Raw genomic sequence first — 20,153 nt, forward strand, 5'->3', positions numbered from 1 at the left:
ACTCTTATACACGTCCTTCCAAACTGAGACTGGGAGAAGGGCTGGCAAGCCTCTGCCAATCCCTGACCACAGCAGAGAAATAACCGCCACATCCACAATGACACAGCAGCAGCTTGACCATCTCTGCCAGCAGTGTTTCAAGGCATTTAAAGGTCAATCATTCTTTCTGTATGTTTATTTGTTGGTTGGTTGGTTCTATTACTGTTCCCCCTTAGAATCTGTGCTCAATGTATAAGCCTGGCCTGGTTTAGTCCCCACTGTATCTTAAACAGTGCCTGCCACAAGGAATACTCCACAGACTTGCCAAATGAATGCACACCTTACCTCACATATATTACTACTTTAACATTTACCACTCAAACCAAGGTAACATTTCACTTTTATAAGATATACATTATTCTCCTTACTAGTTAACACAATCTCCTGCCCGGATAAAATATTCTAATTCTCTAGACAGGAGCCCAAACATTTCCTCCAATTTTTTTTTGGGGGGGGGCAAATGTTTGTAACAAAACATGCAGAAGGACAGAGCTAGACAGTTTAACCCTGATCTAGTCCCAGCCCAACATTTCTTCATCTGAACCCAAGAGAGCAAGTTGGCCCTCACAGAAATACTATTACACCAGCTATAAGTGGGTATATGGGTTTCAAAACACTGCTGAAAACAAAGGGAAGTTATTCCACACCCAAGGAAACGCTCGAATGCACTGGTGGGAGGGAAAACAGTGATGTCACTGGAAAAACAGGCAATGCACGTGGAGGTACCAGGTTTTGAACTGGTATTGCTGATGACAGTCGCTTAGTGAGCTACGTGCCACGGCCACGTTACATAAAGTGTCTGAGAAGAACTTCCTCTAGCAATCCGTTTACCCAAATGGCCACTTCACTTTAGAGTTCTTCTGCACCACCTATAACTATCTTCCAAACCACCAGGTTCAGGCCGTCTGTGTTACAGACAGACGGTTTTTCTCTGGCATCTGAGCTAAAATAAGACATGGGAAACAAGACCCAGAGTTGAGCCATGCCATTACGATCCTGATTGAAGTTTTTAACACAAACAGTAGATCAGGACCAGGAAGCAACTTCATGAGTTCAAATATTATGAAAAAAATAAACGGAGGTTTGTATGACTCTATTTCAAGACCAATAAAGGCTTAACTAAAACCCCCCTGCTGTCTTGACAAATCCAGTTCTCCATATAAATACTGTACAAAATTATACAATGGAGCCATGCTAACCCTATTTATACAGGAATTACAAAAAGAAGTCTTTAAACCCCTCTAGGGATAAATTTGTTTTTCTCAGCCAAGTGTTAACACCAATAGAGGATTTGCATGTAATCCCTAACACCAGTTATGGAGAAATTACCAACCATGCTAGGATTTACCAACCAAGCATTTTACTTAATCCCACTACCATAATAGGCAACTTAAAAGGTATATTTTTATTAAAATGCTACATGCAAATGAAAATATTATCCTTGATATTTTAAAGTAAATGTTCCAGGACAGTATAGCCAAACAAATGCTTTTCTTTCAAAAGCTTATAATCACTAGAAATGACTAAACAGACATCCTTTCAATCGGTATTTTCAAAACTAAATTCATCAGAATCCTTCAATGTGAATTTATAAGTTCTATTCTTTCTAGAATTCTACGAATAAACATCATACTAAAAAATGTGAATTTATTCATCTTATTGGCCATACTGTTAATGGAATACATGGTGAGATTATGGAGATTATGCATTACCCACATGTTGGTGACCCAGCTACTCAGCAACTAGATTCTCTTCCTAGGATTCTATCAGCATCTGCCAATGAGAGTTCATTCTCTGGTAAATCAAGACTTAATCAAAGAGAGAACATCTATTATTTTAAACCTTAAAGACCAGTTTGTGACATGTATTACTATATTATATTTTGATTGACAAAAATGTTCATTTTAGAAAAATGAATCACTTTACCCAACGTTTCTACTCTAAAAATAGAACCAACATTTGTTCATATATGAAGTCATGGTGGGACTATACAGTACCCCAACTGGTCACAGAAAAAAATGGTAGAGAACTGACTGATAATATTTATGATGAAGTTTAACCAATGAAATCACTTTAGAAAACAAAACATCTTTTATGAAGGCTTGAGGTTTCAAATATTCCAATATGCTCTCACCTGTCAGTAATATTTTGGTCTGCTAAATATACAGCCAAGTGGGGCTGATGTCACCCAGCTGCCACCCACAGCCTCTGATGAAGTCAGTAGGAACTTGTTTATATTTAGGGTCAGCACAGTTCGCGGCTACCCCTAAAAGGACTCTCTTCATAGCTTATAATACAACCCCCAGAGCTAATCACAAAGAAAACAGAAACACCCATAAGCATGGCGGCCAAACGGGTTACTACTATCATTCTGAGGTAGTAAGGACTGACCACTGGCCAGTCCTCTTTGCTTAAGGACATCGTCCTTTTCCTTCTCTTCCTTCCACTGCCTGGCCTCCTGCACACTCAAGTGCAGAAGTATCCAGACAGCACAGTAAGAATCACTAAGAAACACCTTCCTGAAGGAGCTGAGGAAACATGTTCTAGTAGAGTCCCAGTGGTGCTCAATACTCTGCACAGGTGTGGCCTGCCTGACCCACCACTGGCCAGCTGTGCTAGAAGCGACCTGTGGACAGCATCAGGTGCTTCCTACACACATCACTTACTGTGCCTGGCATGTGACTTCTCTCAGTTCTCCCATTCTGAGAGCTGCCATTTTTGAGCTTCTTCTTCTTCTTGGCTGTCTCTTTGTGTTCTTTCTGCTTGTTCTGCACCTCAATCAGAGCAGAAATAAAGCTGTTTTCCACTTCCTTCTCAAACTCCAGTTCATCTCTCAGGGCCAACTGCTGCACCAGCTCCTCAGAGTACTCCTTAATGGCTGTCTCAATTTCTTCCAGCAGTTCGTTTAGCTCAGATACTGACAGCCTTTTCACTCCTGCGGCCAGAAACAAAGTACAGCGAACACTGAGACATTGCTGTTTCAAGGCAGCATAATGGGTGTTTGAAACCAAAGGGCAAATCAAAGTCTAAGCAATTATACTGACTGTTTGGGATCTTCTCAGAAACCAAGAAGCTCTGGTGAGTGCGTATGAGCTGAGGTGAGTAGAAAAAGTCACGCAGTTGAGATTAAAAACTGTAACCATTTTTTATGTGTATAAATCAAGCATCCCACGAATAGTATTACAGCCAAAACTGAGGAAAAGAACAAACACAGAACCAGAGGGAAGGGACATAAACTAACAAGCAACTAGTCAGGATTCTGGGGAAAGAGCCAGTCCAAAAGGATCAAACAAAATGCTTGTTCAATCCTATATGGCCCCTCTCATGAATCTGGCTGAAGATCAGGAGGATGAAAGGAGGGACAGTCCATGGAAGTCACTCCAGTCCTTCCCAAGCTCTCCAACGCGTGGGAGAGCTAGGAGGTCACTGCTGAAGCCCTACTGTCTGCACCTCGCAATGAGTCTGGATGAGCTGGAGGGAAGGACTTAGAAAGGTCATAAAGTGAAAATGAGTTTATTATACAGACTTTAATCCAATGTAACTGCTATCTTTGCAGAATGAAGAGAGAGGACAAAGATGACCTCCTGAAAACCAAGCCAAGGAGCTGGATTTTAACACCTGGCCTACAAAACTCTGAGAAGGTAAACTCCACTGTCTAAGCCACCCAGTCAGAGGAACTTGTTCGGAATGCTAGCTAACTAATACATACTTCCTGTATCTTATCATAATCAAGACCGATTTGGATTTAGTTCCCCAGCAATGCTATGGGCTTATCTACAGAGCTGTGGCCAAATCGCATCAGAGGGAAAAAATGTGGTGTGTCAGAGAACTTTCCAAAGGTTAAAAAGAAGCCACATAACACAAAGGGATTAAGGCTGCCCAGCCTCAGACCTCTAGTCAGACCACAAATACAAACCCAGATCCTACCCAGCAGGGAACCAGGCCTGGCAATAATCAGGAGGCATCAGCTGCCAGTCTCAGAGCAATCCCATGCTGGGTGTGCCTATTCAGAACCTCTTCAAGACAACCAACCACATGGTATTTACAGTCCAGTGTTGTCATACACAAACACAGATCCAACTTTAAGAAAATCTCACTTCCTACAATTTTTCAAAGCTACATCAAAGACAACTGTTTGTAAACTTAGGAATTATTTTCAATAAATATATTACTATCTTGCTTTTTATGAGCTAAACATCTTCCCTCAAAAAGGCATGCTGAAGTCTTAACCACAGTACAGCAGAGTACACCAGCATCTGGAACAGTTACAGAGATGACTAAGTTAAAATGAGGCACAAGGAAGGTCCTCGATCCAATGTGACCTGTATCTTACAGGAACATGAAGAACATGTGGGACACAGATATGTACGGAAGGAATACGGGAGACAACAGCCACCCACAGGCCAGGGAGGAGGCCTTGGGAGGAGCACACCCTTAACCTTAGACCTGAGGCTTGTCAGAACAACCAGGAAATAAACTCAGGCTGTTGAAGCAACCCAGTCTGCAGAAATTTTTCCCTAAAGCAAACTAATCCAGAGCTTGGAGAAAATACAAGAGTCCGGAACAAAGAGGCCATGCCAAAGTATGTGCAGAGAACTATATGGCCAGAGGGCCTGAGAAAATCAAAGCTTTCTGGAGATGGTGGCATTCTATGTTGGATGTAGACAGAAGGCACAGAGATGTAAGGAGGGTCTCTTACGCTCTTCATAGCTGCTCATGCTAGACCTCTTAAGAGTTTGAATCTCCTGGGAGAGCATGGAGAGCCGGTCTGACTGTGTAGGCGTCTCATCATCTTCTGGGTCTGGTGACTCCTGCATCATCTCTTCAATTTCTTCAATAACCTTCCAAAACATGTATACTGCTGTTAATCAAATAAATTAGCGAAGAGCAACCCTGATTGTGCCAACAGTACTTACCGTTCTGTCCAAGTAGAGGGACATTAAGTGCCTACTATGTGCAGGAAGCACATGTAAAAGTGAACACAGCTTATGGAATTTAGAATATATGAACACAGAATTCAATAGAATATGATCTGGAATGCCTAATGCAGTTCAGCAGACCTTAGCACATCTTGATATGTCTGAAAAAAAGTGCCATAACTTACTCAGACACAGATCATGGTTATAGATGAAGGATGATAAAGACGGGAAAATGGACTATATACCACACAAATGTGCTCAACACCAATGTGATCTACATTAACCAAACCTTCGACATAAAACTTACAAAATGTAATATACATAAAAATATTCACGCATAAAGCAGGAAGTTAGCTCTCTAGCAGCAAAAGAATTTCATTTATTAATTCAGTGAAGGACAAAGGGGTATTTTTAAATTACCAAAACCAGAATCAGACAGGAAAAAAGCTTCGAGGAGAAGGAAGACTCCAGAAATGCATATGGGTTTAATTACACCGTGACCTACTGTCATACTCAGTATGACTCAAGCCTTACAACTGTGCCTCCAGATTCTGAGAGAGAAAAAGGAAGTAGAAACTTTAAAGGAAAGAGAAAGCTACTCACTACTTAAAAGGGGTGGGGTGGGAGGGCCTTTAAACATGAAAAAACATTTGAAAATACAATTCAATGGTGATATCAAACACCATGAGTACATCTGAAAGTACCTAGGAATTGGTGACCATAACAGCTAGCTCTTCAGCTGGGGAAAGTGAAAGTCAACCTGAGGGCTGGTGCTGAGTAGGAAGGACACCGCCCCAGACAGAGCCTTGAACAGTACAATGAGACATTCCAGGAGGCTATAGGAGATGAGGCTGTAAGTCTTAAAAACAGAAACAACGTGGTATCCGGCAGATTTTTCAGGGACTGAGACTGCCCAGGGTCACGCCTCTTTCTGAATTGTCAAGCCTTCCATAGATAGCATTACCTTTCTCCTCAGCACCACAGTTGTCTAAGCCTAAAACAATCCAACCACAAACGTAATCAGGGAATCAGAAGGACATTCCTCCCGTGTACACGTACTCCTCTGACCTTGCCATAACGTATCTCCTTACTGACCTTCCCTTCCCTGACTAAAAATAAAAGGTGACAGAATGCACAGCCCGCGCAGCCACCCGCGGCCACCATCACACTCTGACAACAGTGCAGAGGCGGGAGGAGAGCTCAGACAATGACAGGGCTGACTCAGCTGGCTTCCAGTGAAGATAAAGTTGAAATTACTGCAGCACTCCACAGGTACAAGGTTGATATTACTACCGTACCCACAGGTATAATGTTGGCCTCTTTCTACGGGATATAACAGACACTTCTATTATGTTAAAACTCTTACCAGGGACTCTATGAAAACAAGCCTGGCGGGACCAGGCTCGCAGTTCAAGTCTTTGATTCAAACTCAAGAAGAAGAGGTAGGTATGTCTCTGTAGTTTGAGACCATCTTGTAAAGGGAGTTCTAGGCCAGCCAGGGTATATAAGGAGACCTTGCCTCAAAACAAACCAAAACACCAACTCAGATATTCCAATTCACTCATATTTGGGTAACCTTGTAGACAGTAGAAACTTGTTATTTTTTCTAAATTTTGGTTTAAACACTAACCCTCCATTCGTTACTTATAATCAATCACAGTAGGTGACTGGCCTGGAAATCTTCCCAATTCACAAAATAGCATCTTCCTTGGACAACATATACCTTGTTTTACTTCTCCATGGAAGACTCAATGTCAAGCCAGCATTAACCACACAATCTAAAGGAAATGAGAACGCTCTGACAAGCATTGTTTGCTGCCATAGTAAGACAGGCTCTCAGCCCCAGGCTTCACCTCCATACCTGGTCTGCGGTGAAGAGGGGCTCCTCGTTGACACAGGAGACGATGATTGAATGCATATCCAACTGCTCCCTCAGCTCCTCCTCATCTGACGTGTCAAACAGCAAGCCATCATTCATCTAAAAAGAGAAGCACCCCCATTTAAAGGTAAGTCCTTCTGATGAAACTGATGTTTCTGAGTCTAAGAGACAACAGGAAAGTACACGCAATAGAGCTATTCCTTGGAAAGGGGGAGTTGGTAGACACCCCAGACACACACACGTTACATACCCCCCAGCAGCAGTAAGTACACTATAGGACAAACTTTAAAATGACAGGTGCTGCATACACCCCTATGGCCTGACACAAACAGAGATCTTTTTCCAGAAAAAAAAACAGCTACAAGGGCAGTATTTAAAACTGACACTTGTATAGAAGAAAAAAATACACTATTTATTAGCAGACTATAAGGCATGGAGTGAATAGGAGGTAGCATCAAGCACATGGTTAACAAAAGGACACGTGTTAAATGTTGCCCAGCTATCTACAAACTACTTTCTAACATTCAAATACTCGGAGTAAAAGAAATCAACATCCTGGCAGGTAGGACCTAACCATGACACACACTGAGCCTCCCAGATGAACGTCCAAATGAAGAAAGAATATTTCTAGGTTCCTAAAACACCTTTAAGCCTAACTATGCTGGAGAGACTCCAATCGCCTCCAAGCCAGTTTCTACCTGAGCTCTGTGCACAGGAGGCTAACCATATGGACCAGATCAAAGGATGCCCTTGACTTCTGGCTTTCAGCTGGGTTACACATCTCTGATGGACACCGGGAGACTGCAAGGTGAGAAGGAGAGTGCTGGGCGCTCATCCTGCTGTCTTCCTCTCTGCCAGAATGCCATTTGTCAGCTCTGGCTCTGTACCAAAGGCCACAGCTCTTGTCAAGCAGACTTCTCTGCTAATCTCTACAGATTCTAAGAACTTCTCTCTCTTCCCTTTTCATCTCAGTGCTGCTAAAGTACCAATAGCTGTAACCAATCCTGGAGTACTGTATCATCCAGAAGCTGTTGCCTTGCCTACGGTACTATTCATTGATTAGCTGTAGCCATGTCTAGGGAATACTCTTCATCCAGGAGCTGTTGCCATGTCTGGGTACTCTTCATCCAGGAGCTGTTGCCATGTCTGGGTACTGTTCATCCAGGAGCTGTTGCCATGTCTGGGTACTGTTCAACCAGGAGCTGTTGCCATGTCTGGGTACTGTTCATCCAGGAGCTGTTGCCATGTCTGGGTACTGTTCATCCAGGAGCTGTTGCCATGTCTGGGTACTGTTCATCCAGGAGCTGTAGCCATACCTGGGTACTTTGTCACGCCTAATCCGTTTCTCTTACACCTACTCAGCCCACTATAAACAGCCCCTCCAGGAATACTGGGAGTTTTGTATCAATAGCAACTATGAAAGCAACCTGGGGAGACTCAGCAGAGTCAAGGAACTAGTCAAAGTTAACTGGCTACGAATTATTCACCTACTGTCACATTCTGTCACCTACTGTCACTATTCTCCAAGAAGAATCAGCACAGGATGAGAACAAAGCAGACAGGAAAGACTATGGAAGAAGAAACCATACCATTACATTACATAGTATTTCATTAAAATGGTGTATTAATCAATTATTATATAATATTATATGAAAGGCCAAGCAACCATAATTTAAAATTTAAGTAAATAAATAAAAATCTTTAATATCCAAATGTCCCAAAATCAGAAGAAGCTTTTTTAGAAGCTTCATGATGTTACCAGGGGAAATTCCTTATATGACCTCAGTGCTGCAGGTTGTGCTCAAAACAAATGTACGCCAAAAATATTAAAAATGCCACCAGACTGTACAGATATATAAAACAATACTGTTATCATGTTTATACTTGGGTCCCACCTCTGTATCTCATTATATACTCACAAATATTCCAGTTTTTTTTAAAGATCCAAAATCTGAAACAAGCGTTTTGGATACATAACACTCAACCATTTATAAATATTTTAGCATAACTAAATTATCAAGTTTTCGGCAGACATGGTAGCACGGGACTGTAAAGCCAACAACAGGCTGAGACAGGAGGATCTCAGTTCAAAGCCTGTCTAGGCAACTTAGTAACATCCTGTCTCAAAATGCAAAGTACAAAAACAGCACAGGATCTATCTCAGAAACTGCTTAAAGCCTTAGGTTCAACCCCTAGTACTGGGGGTAGGGAGGCTTATCTGGAAAAGCGATTTTATTTACTAGTACGTAGGATATATTTAAACTGTAGAATACAATGGAGCGGATGCAGGTCTCTAGAGTCTGTTCCTCACACAAGAGTTTCAGAAGTGTTCAGACGAATGTCAGCCAGAATAAAGCCAGCAAGTGAAAAAGGTACAGGAAGGAGCCCCCAGCATGCTGACTTCCCACGGGAGGGGAGCGTGGGGATGACCTACTGCTCTCCAGGTCTACTGTCAGCACACAATGCAATTCTCTGCCAACCTCAGGGACAGTGCACCTCCTCCTTCTACTTCTCACAGCATCTCAGGCCAGAAAAGGTCTGGCAGTGAGGACAGGGATGGACACACGAGTGCGAGCACACGCACGCACGCACGCACGCACGCACACACACCATGAAATTTCATAACATCGAATGTAAACGACAAACACAAAATACCAGAAGAAGAATCAGGAATTAATATATCATTTGAGTTTAGAACAGCAACAATTAATGCCAGAAAACAATCAATGCAATTTTCCTGTTTAAAAAAAAAAAGCCATTCTGGAATGTAATATCCAGCCAATTTAACAACTAGGTGGAAGCTAAAAAGAAAGACATTTTTAGATGTGCAGTATTCAAAGAATTTACCTTTCCTGCGCCCATTCTCAGAAAGATACCACAGGAGAATGGAGAGGAAACAAACACCAGGCCAGACACAATGCAGGAGTAAAGGTCATTCTGCAATGACACAGGAAGTAGATCTCCCCAGAGGGTGTGTGTGTGGAAAGGTCAATAGAGTGACCAACCGGTTCACACTGGAATTGCCACTGGCCAGGCAATCAAGAATCACCAGAAGACAGTCAGTATTCTCAGGACTCCAAACCTCTCCTTCACCACCCTCTTTTAACCCAAGAAATTTTCATATGGCCCTAGGTATATATAAAATAAATACACAAATCAAACATCTACTGATAATAAAACATAAATAAATTTAGAAATATATTTTACAATTCTTTTGGTAAGCATGTATTTTTCCACTTACTAAAGATGAAAGCAAATTTACATACTCACGAGGCAAATGTACACATTTGTTTTTACATAATAGATACCCTAAGACCCCAAATATCTTCAATACTTTTCAGACTCGATGAAGACTTTGATTTTATAACCCTCAATGCTAATAATGCCAAATATACGGTACAAAAAGCAGAAGTATGTGTGGGGTCATGTCAGAGACTGTTGGAAACCTACTCCTAATCCTAAACCAAACTCGTGGAACAATTTTTGCTGGAATTCAAGTCAGCAACTCAAACAATAGTCATTCAAGTGCAAAATTCTACCTCATTACAACCCAAAGAGACACTGAGGTGACGCCTGCAAGGTTAAGAATGAGAACAGGAAAATATTCCATCCTTGGTTTCTGAGATCAAACATTACGTTTCTGTAAGAACAGACAACTTGGTGTGTGCAGTGAAGACACAATGCATGTTCTACTGCAACTGTCTCGAACCTGAGCCAAGGCGTTTCAGGTGGCATTAGTAAGTACTTGGTGGTATGTATGTGCAGGGCAAAGTATACATGTTGTGTGTTCAGAAAGAGGCTAATGAAGTCACATGGTGCAGGGAGTGAATGATCCAGAAACAGTTCATTGATTTGGGGTGTGTTCGGAAACTGTTTGCTGTACCCAGACTTCTTTCAATCTCTACACTCACCCAGCACCACTTGGGAGTCTGAGCCACAGCTACAGAAGCTGGGGCCCAGCTAGCACATTACTGAAGTGACCCTTTAAAGCTGACTGACAAGTGGCTGTAAGTCACTATGCCACACACAGAAATGTCAGGATGAACTTAACCAGGGATTCTGACAGGATCACGCTGGGGATGGGGGGGGGGGTGGTTTGCTGTGTAGGGGTTACAGTCTGAGGTGATCAGAAAGAGAGCCACTTCATCCTCTGGAAAGGTCAGGGTACAAAGTCTAAAAGTGAAAATGAGATTGAGTCAAAAAAGTTGCAGCTGAAGGCACTGGACATGGCACAGGCATCCAGGATGAAGGGCAAGAGCTACCTCAGCCCCACAGGGATAGCTCCTAGATGATGACAGTTTTGTCTTTACGGATATAATTTCAGGAGCCAGACAGTGGTGGCGCATGCCTTTAATTACAGCACTTTGGAGGCCGAGGTAGGCAGAACTCTTAAGTTTGAGGGCAGCCAGGTCTATACAAAGTGAGTTCCAGGACAGCCAGAGCGACATGGGAAACTGTCTTGGGTAGGGGGACAAAAAAAGAATATAATTTCAGTAAGAAAAAGGTCAATGACTAGGCTCTTCATGAGAGGATGCTAGATTCCAAGGCCGCAGAAACAAAGGGAGAGCGTAAGTTCGTAACATAAGGGCGTAAGATGGCTCACATGGCCTACAAGGTGTCACTAGAATTCTGACACTTGAAAGTCACCTGTTCCATCATCCTTCCTTATTGTACCTTGAACACCAGAATTTTGCCTTATAGTTCTTCTCTGGCTTATAAATGAAGTTTTAATTTTAAAATTACTGTTAAGGAATACAGTCTTTCTCTTTCTACCCTTAAAGATATCAAGATGTGCTAGAAACAAGTCCCTCTTATATTAGGCATGGTGGTATACACCTCCAATTCCAGCATGGGGAGGTAGAGGCAGAAGGACTAGCAATTCAAGTTCATCCTCAGCTATGTGGCAAGTTCACTGGCAACCTGGGCTACATGACACCTAGTCCAGAGAGGAAGCTGGAGAAGAGGAGGAAGAAGAGAGGATAACAGTCCTCTTCTGCACAGGAAGGAATGGGAAGATTCACAAGAGGAACCTTAAGCCAAAATGACAGAGAGGCATTCCATCGCACACTGAGGCAGAAACTCATTGAGAGCAGGTTCCAAACACACTAACACCACATTACTAAATTTCCATGACAACAGAACTAATGATCCCAGATCATCTTTCCAGAGAGGGAACCAGGCCCACTCCCCGCAGAGATGAAGTGCACCAGCACTGAAAGCACTTAGGCCTTTAAAAGCTAACTTTGGCTGACATGAGTTCAGTAGTCACCCTCCCATCAGGCACAATGTGCCTTCTGGAGCCAGGCATTCTTTCACTCCTCCGGTGCCCAGGCTGGACACGGAGCTGATCCTACTGGTTCCCTGCCTTAAACTGCACACCCAGCAGATGGAATACTGATGCCCATGGAAGAATGTGGAATATGCCAGACTTCTAGAAAAGACTCAACAAATACAGAAATGTGTGTCATGACTGCCAATGAAAGAAAACGAAGTAACTAAATCTAACTGTTGTTTTCCTGACTATTGCTTTAATAAAAAAAAAAAATACTCTCTTATTCTTAAGTTGGAGAAATGCCCTTTTAGACCCCATTTTATAACTAGCAAAACCTAAAGAGTGCTTCCAAAAGGTAAATTTTAAATTACACAGTCATGGAAAGAATACTGCACTGTACCTAAAGAACACTTTTCCAGGCTAAATCCACCTAAAAGATCAACATCATTACTCCGATGTCATTCTTGTCTATTTGTTCTTCGGCAACTCCATGCATAAGGTGATGTTTCTGGAGAATGAAGTTCTAATTCAGTTTTCCTTAACAGTGGAATAGCCACAGCATGATCCATGACCGACTGACTGATTGATTATTACTTATCTATCACTTGTCTATCAACTGAGCGTTTCCAGATAAAGCTCCTACATTCAGTATTCATATTAAATGGAAAGGCTTAACTAGTCATGAACATGGCTATAGCATTACTCTAGCATTAAAAACAACAGTCAAAGGAAGACAAAAATGACTAAAGTTACAGAGCAAGAACAAAACAAAACTTATATTTTATTCAGAGAAGTTGGATCAGAGTGCTTGCGTCTTGGTACTACTGTGCTTTTTAAATAAGGCAGAATTTCCATTATGATCTCTGACTTTAGTCTCCAGACTAAGGTAATTCACTCATTTATTTTCTCCACAAATGGACAATACTACACTCACCCAATGCCGGGCACAGTTACTAGGAAATCACAATCTAATGACAGACTCAGAAACAGGATTAATAAGAAAGCACAGTGGTGATTTGAAAGACACACAGACAAAGCGCTGGGGGGAGAGTGGGGGGGGAACTAGCTCCCAAGAGATTTTAGGGCTAGACTCTGCAGGACAGAAAACAAGTCCTGTAAAGGCTCACATCTCCACAGGGGTCTCCAGTCTCTCCCCAGGAGTATGCTTTCTTCCCTGCAAGGATTTAGGACATGGGTGTGTCTGCCAGTGAGGCTGTAGGTGGAGATTCTCCCATCTGAGAGGCTGGATTAAGTGTCCTTTAAAGATCCTGTCAACTCTAAAATTGTATAATTCCGTGAGCTCAGCAGAGGCTAAAACAGTAATAAGAAGCTTCAGCGAGGGAGGGGAACTTGGACAAAGTCCCAAAGGACAGCTAGGCCCTAAATAAACAGAAGCTGCAACAAATGCTATTTAGCTCTGGTCTGGTATAGTAAATGTGTGTCAGGTTCATCTGTAAAGCTTAAAGGTTTAATGACAGGATCAAACAGTAAGATTTGTTATCCACTAGAATTCTGGGAAACAGAGTCAGAATTCCATATTCCACTGGACACTGAAAGCAGGTGGCTTTCAAGTCACACATTTAAGAAAATCGTTTCATGAGACATTAACAATATCATTTAACCTACTGACAGCCACAGCGTTACACTGCCAGTGATCACACAGTTGCACTTAATGAAACTGATCATGCCAGGGGACCTGACACGAGCTTACATTGTTCTCTGCTGAAGAATTGAAAACAATGTGAAGCTGAAATTGAAATTGATGTTGCTGTGTTCCTCAGCAGCTTTAAACACATTTAACTCTGGAAGCATCTACTTCAAATCCTACTTCTCCTCCTCCTGGCCCCCATAGCCTGCCCATCACAGCACGGTGTCCTTACAGTATCTCCATCTGACACTGCCAGGATGGACATGCATTTAAAAGTCAAAAATCAGCAGCAGGAAGAGCACTTGGGTGCTAGAGTGGGGAGCCACAAGTCTGAGGGCCCAAATTCAGATCCACAGCACCCACATATAAAAAGCCAGGCATTAAATCCCAGCGCTGGGGAAGGAGAAAGAAAAGGATGCCTGGGACTCACGGGTCAGCCAGCCTAGATGAATTAGTGAGCTCCAGATTCAACAGAGACTCTACTGTTAAAAATAAGGTAGAAAATGGCTGGAGGATGCCTGAGGTCAACCTCCTGGTAAATCCACACATGCACACACAGGCACACGTGCGGGGGCACACACACACACACACACACACACACCCTCTAGAGTGCATATATTCACATATGTGCATGAAAAGTCAAGAACAAAAATGTCTTTTAATGGTTCCTCATTATTCACAAGAATGTATGTCATGCCCAGTCTCACTAAATCACATAAAGGTAACTCCCTGACACTATTCAAATACCCCAATATATTAAATAGAAGGTAGGGTTCTGAGTGTTCTCATCAGATCACAATTTCCATTGTATAAACAGAAAGGAATGGAGATCGGTGGTGACAGAATTTAGCAGCCATGTAAAAAGGAACACATGAAGGCCAGTGAGACTGTGCTAGCAAAGGGACAGCAGTAGAGACAAGACACCAAGAGTGGGCCAGCCCAAGAGCTTGAAAATAAGAGGCAGCTCCACCAGCTGGCACTAAGAGATGCTCCACTCCTGTACCACTATCAGCATTGGCTACACAGTCACTCTGGTCCAGCGCCTCACTTACCCCTTTCTCTGAGAGGTTCAGAGTAAGCAAATGCAAGGTCCTCGTATGTGACGACTTCCAGTCTACAGGCATGACATTCCCATAATTATCTGTCAGGGCATTCCAAATCCTTAAGCAGAAGAAAACAGCAATCAGTAAGAAGTACCACTCCACAAAGCTTTAGTTAAATATCCAGTACCATAGTAAAAGGACTGAGAATAAAATAAATAAGAGGTGCACTGAGCAATGTAGAGTCACGAGAAATCATACAATTGAACTGACGACATCTTGTTGTGAAATAAAAAAGAAACAAAGGAAGGAAGGAAGGAAGGAAGGAAGGAAGGAAGGAAGGAAGGAAGGAAGGAAGGAAGGACTCTCCTAAAGGCACCTGCTAACACTTCCATTTTGCTATGTGCAGGGCACTATTCAAAGTTCATAGAACACATACACAGAGAATGACAGAGTACACAGACACACACACAGTAAGTAACTAAATGTAAAAGAACAAAATCAAACAAACAAAAAACCCAAGAAAGAAAGAAAGAAAGAAAGAAAGAAAGAAAGAAAGAAAGAAAGAAAGAGAGAGAGAAAGAGAGAAAGAAAGAAAGATAGATGGAGATATGGAGACCTGAAGGGGGTGGGGGGACTTTATTTAATCCTCAAAAACAACATTAGAAGCAGAAACCTTTACAATCCTCATTTTGCAGTAAAAATCCAACAAATGGGGGAAATCTTAGCACTCTCTCCAGAAATACAAAGTGACACACTGTGCTTTCCAAAGGGACACTGTATTTTCTGGAGAAAGGATTCAGCCTCAAAGTGAGAGAAAAATTCAATTTCTGATTTGACTGTAATAGGATGAAGCCGCATCTGATGCACAGGTAAAGGATGAGGGATCTTGTACGTACAGGCAGGTTATACAACCCACCTGCTCCTTAGCCTCCCTGGGTATCACCTGCCCTGGCACAAAGCAAAGCTTAGACATAAGTAAGCAACTTATCCAGCTCTAAGTAGTAACTCAAACAAACTGCACTGAGAAAAGTTACAAACCACACTGGACAAAGACAGCAAACTTCATGATAAAATTCAGGTTTGGGTACCAAAATAATAATCAACACAGCAAAATACAGTGTTTTATGAAAAAAAAAAGGCAGAGTTCATTAAGATGGGATTTAATTAAGGTAAATGAGGTTACACACACACATCTGATTACTTCCTGGGAAACTACACTAACATGTCATATTTCTTAAAGTTAAATTTTGTGACATGTATCCAGTTGTACATAATAATAAGTCATGAAATATTTGTGCCAGTCTATCAGCCATCAGGATACAAACAATCCTAGCAAGGGCGCAAACATAACAACATAACACTGTAAGTTTAAAACTGGAAAAGCAACACACTTGATTCAATAAATAAGATCCTAAGCTTAAGAATAGAAGCTGCCAGAAATATTACATCCCAAACCCAAATCAGCCTCACAGAGCTGGGGGGGGGGGGGAGGGAAGTCACCCTACAGCGCTCCCCTGGCAGGGCTCACTCAGATTGCCTCCCTGTTGGAACCTGATACTGTCTAGTGTCAAGCAAGGACCTAGAGTTGGAGGCAAGGTTGTCTACTTGCTGAGTTTGACCATCTTGGGCCCCAACTTTTCAAATACTACAAATGAATGAATGACAAGAAGAGATAAAAAGAGAAAGGACCACGACTGCTCCTAGGTGTGGCAGAGGAGAGGGTTCACTGTAGCTATGTGGGAAGGCACAGGCAGGGGCAGAGACAGACATCAATGTCCTAGGCTGGGATGTATTGTGGCAAAGGCGGAGAGGGAGGGGAAGCAGCTGCAGCAGCCAGAAGACCCAAAGGTCCAAAGAGAGCAGGTAACCAAAATGGTTGGGTTATATAGGGAAGAGCAGCCCTGGAGAGTTCAGGGTTAGGGGCAGGGCATGCCAGCCTGGAGGGCCCTGTAAGGGACTGAGGGACACAGGGAGAGCCTGGCAGCCAGTGTCCACTTTGGTATGTTAATGGGCACCTAAGCCATTTGTCCCAGGCTTGAAACCTAACCTTGACTACATACCTAACCCTGGCCACGGTCACAGAATATTCTAATAGGTGAGGAGTCCCAGGTTTAGAAGGGTTGTTTTATCTGTTGGTCACATCCTTCTTAAAGAGGCTAGAAGATAAAGATAGTGGAGTATCTCTCCCAGAAGGAGTAGCTGTGGGTTCCAGATTCCAAGAAAAAATGAGGACAATAAACAAGCCTCTCTCTCTGCCATCATCTTAATAGTAAATTACAACTCCTCATAAACAGCTGCTCGGAGAGCTCCCTACTGGAGTCAAAGTCCAAGGGACAGTGGCTCTCCTGGAGCAGTCAAGTACAATCCATAGCGACAGAAACTGAAACCAAAGCTCGAGGGAGTGAAGTAGAAGACCCAAGTCACGGCAGCATGTGGGCAGAGGGGTTTCCTAACCACTGAAATGGGTTAGAATCAACCCTACAGAGCAAATGTGTTCAAGAGAGAGGACACTGGAGGAATGAGCCCTCACTCTGAAAAGATTGTTTACACATTCCCAAATCAGAATACTCTCACCAACACACCAACTAAAAACCATTATCAAGAGCAACATGGTCTAAAGATGAAGGGGAAAGGCTAAAATACTTGCCAAGCATACATGAGCCCTGGGGCTAAGTCCCAGCACTACAGAAAACTGGGTGTGTTAGTGCATGCCTTTAATATCAGCACTCAGAGATAGAAGCAGAAAGATTGGGAGTTCAAGGTCATTCTCAGCTATAATATGAGTTTGAGGCTAGCCTGAGCTATCTGAGACTACCTCCAAATGGAGGGAAAACAAAACGAGGCTTAGTGGCTTATGCAAGTAATTCTAGCACATGAAGGGCTGCAGGAAGAACAGGAGTTCAAGGTCAGCCTGAACTACATAGCAAGTTCAATGCCAGCCTGGGCTGCAAGAGACAAAACAGGAAAAGCAACAACAGGCTAAAATAAACTTTCCAGAAAGTCCAGCTGAACCAAAAATAGGTCTTCTAAGAATCTTGATACTACACTCATCTGTTTTAAGTAAGTTACTCATAAATATAAATTTAAAATCCAGAATATGCAGTAAGTCTCAATCATTCAAGCATATAAATCTAGACATATATGAAGCTATCTGCTCCTAGGGAAATTCTACAAAACTCACCTTTTGTTTCACTGCATGCTTATCTCTGCATTTACACTCCCAACACACACTTACCCCTCCTCTGCCCTTGAACAAGAGAGGACTTAAAATGGAAGGGTCTTGGGAGCACAGCTATTCACCCATGTTTACCTATGCCCTCTCTCTTTGCTCTTTCTTAATAAATCTCCTAATTCCTTGAGAAATTAAAACTTTTTAATGGCATGAATCTTATCATAGTTCAAGAATTCCTCCCAAGAATTCCTGAAGGCGCCTGGCGCCAAGACCAAGGACCCTGGGGACCCACGTTGTATAAAGAGAACTGTCCAAGTGGCTCTCTGACTTCGAAGGATATGCTCAACAGGCTTGCTTTACCTGTCCACAATCGCGCAAGAACTCACACAAAACTATTACCATGTAATACAAATGTTGTTTTTAATTCTCCTCACTAACGTCTAGTGTCTCCCTCCACCTCTGCAATGCTCCAGAAACTGGCCCTAAGGGGAGTGCTAGTACTCTCAGGGCCTTCTCTCACCCTGCAAACAAAACACCCTAGCTCGCTGACTTGCACCATTGTTTTTTTTTTTTTTTTTTGGTTGCTTTTGATGCAAAACCGTGGTACGTAATTATAACCCTCATTTACACAAACAATAATTGGGTTTTAAAGTGTTAGAATAAAGCACTCTCATCAACCTCTGTGAATGTCCTCACTGAAGATTGAGGCCATTGCTGCCGGGCACTGGTCTTCTGGCTACACTATTAGATGTCATTAGTAAGAGATGCCCTTCACTTTTTGCCTCTGTGACAGTTTGCTCTTGTGGGCCCAACAAACTTCTGTAACTTCAATGGTACCTCACACCTCTGCACTCTACCCAACTCCCAGATCTCCATTAGGATTCAGTTTGCGGCTTGCTTTCCCTATGAAGTCTTCATTCGGACATCCCCTTTGAAATCTCCCATATCCGGTACAAATATCTATCAGAGCACTCATTACATGCTCAAAACACGTGTTTAAGGAACCTGTGTCCTATCTCACTTTGTGTCCTACTTGAGGGGCGCAATGCCCACTCCGGCATCCCCAGTGCCAAGGCCATGGCAGGGTCTTTAACAGAAGCGAGTTGAATGAATGAACTGTGACCCACACGTGCCCCAGGAGGCAGGGTCTCCCACGAGGAAGCACACAGGGGTCTGCAGGAAGATTCAAGGGAAGGCAGGGCAGTGGGCATTTAAACTCCAGCGGGCCAGGCCGGCAGCCCCGGGGCGGGGCCGGGAGCGGCCGAGGAAGAAGGAGGGCGCGGGGCGGGGCCTGTGCCTACTCCTGGCTGCGGCGGGGGCAGGGCGAGGTAGGGGCCGCTCCCGCCCGCTCCCGGGCCCGCACTCACTCGTCCCCTTGCAGGAGGCTGCACTCTGTGATGGGCCGCACGGTCGCCCGCGGGGGCTCGGCATCCGACGTGGGGCGGAAGCACAGGCTTAGCTTCTCCTCCAGGCTGGAAGCCAGCGCCGGGAAGCTGTCGCCGCCCGCGTGTGCCCCCGCTCCAGCCTCCGGGCTCGCGTTACAGTTCTCCTGATCCTGGACACTCCCGGCCGGCTCCTGGAACTCATAGAAATCCTGCCAGTCCCCGTCCGCCGCCATCGCGCCGGCTGCCGGCGTGCGCTCCGCCCCGGCCAAACGGCCACGCCCTGTCGCTTTCAGACCACGCCCCCTAGGTACCGCCCACTCTGGGCCACGCCCCTTGTCCGCCAGCTCTTGAGTGAGCAAGACCTAAGCTGACTTAGGTCTTCACTTCCTGAAACTTCTGGAGCTGACTACCAGTTCTCAGAGAAAGGAAAACCTTAACTGCGTTGAGTCATTTCCTATGTTCTTGATCATTTAGAAATAACTTCCCTCAGCGTCCCTGTCTAAAAGTGGCTAAAAGGAAGACTTCTTTAAACCCACTGTCAGATTTCTACCTCATGCGAACATTCCTAACAGTTCATCTAGACTGACAAGAGTTACTGGTAAATATTTTATGTGGTACCGAAATTCATTCCACAAATACATCTCTCCCTCTTGCAAAGCGCATGCTTGCTGAATAATTATGTGAGTGGATAGGCTCAAAGTACTTAGAAAATGCCTCAACGATAAATATTCACCTACTTGCTATATATGGACACTGCCTTATTATTTACTGTAGCTGGAGTGTTAAGGCTTAGTGA

At 43.4% G+C, this 20,153-nt stretch overlaps 1 protein-coding gene across 2 annotated transcripts in view; it reads right to left on the reverse strand.

Annotated features, from left to right (window-relative positions):
* The window catches only part of Fez2 (fasciculation and elongation protein zeta 2), a 39,300-nt gene extending 19,646 nt beyond the window's left edge, over window positions 1-19,654 (reverse strand). The window contains exons 1-5 of one of the 2 annotated variants that reach the window (XM_028773449.1): window positions 19,340-19,654; window positions 14,810-14,918; window positions 6,820-6,936; window positions 4,739-4,880; window positions 2,706-2,974 (exon numbers count right to left, since the gene is read on the reverse strand). In XM_028773449.1, the coding sequence (XP_028629282.1) occupies window positions 2,706-2,974; window positions 4,739-4,880; window positions 6,820-6,936; window positions 14,810-14,918; window positions 19,340-19,590 (888 nt within the window). In that variant the 5' untranslated portion in view covers window positions 19,591-19,654. The remainder of the gene's footprint in view (window positions 1-2,705; window positions 2,975-4,738; window positions 4,881-6,819; window positions 6,937-14,809; window positions 14,919-19,339) is intronic. The other variant, XM_028773450.1, reaches the window with a different exon arrangement.
* Window positions 19,655-20,153: the final 499 nt, after the last annotated feature.

This window comes from Grammomys surdaster, unplaced genomic scaffold (genome assembly GCF_004785775.1).
Source record: "Grammomys surdaster isolate TR1022 unplaced genomic scaffold, NIH_TR_1.0 227, whole genome shotgun sequence".
Lineage (NCBI taxonomy): Eukaryota > Metazoa > Chordata > Mammalia > Rodentia > Muridae > Grammomys > Grammomys surdaster.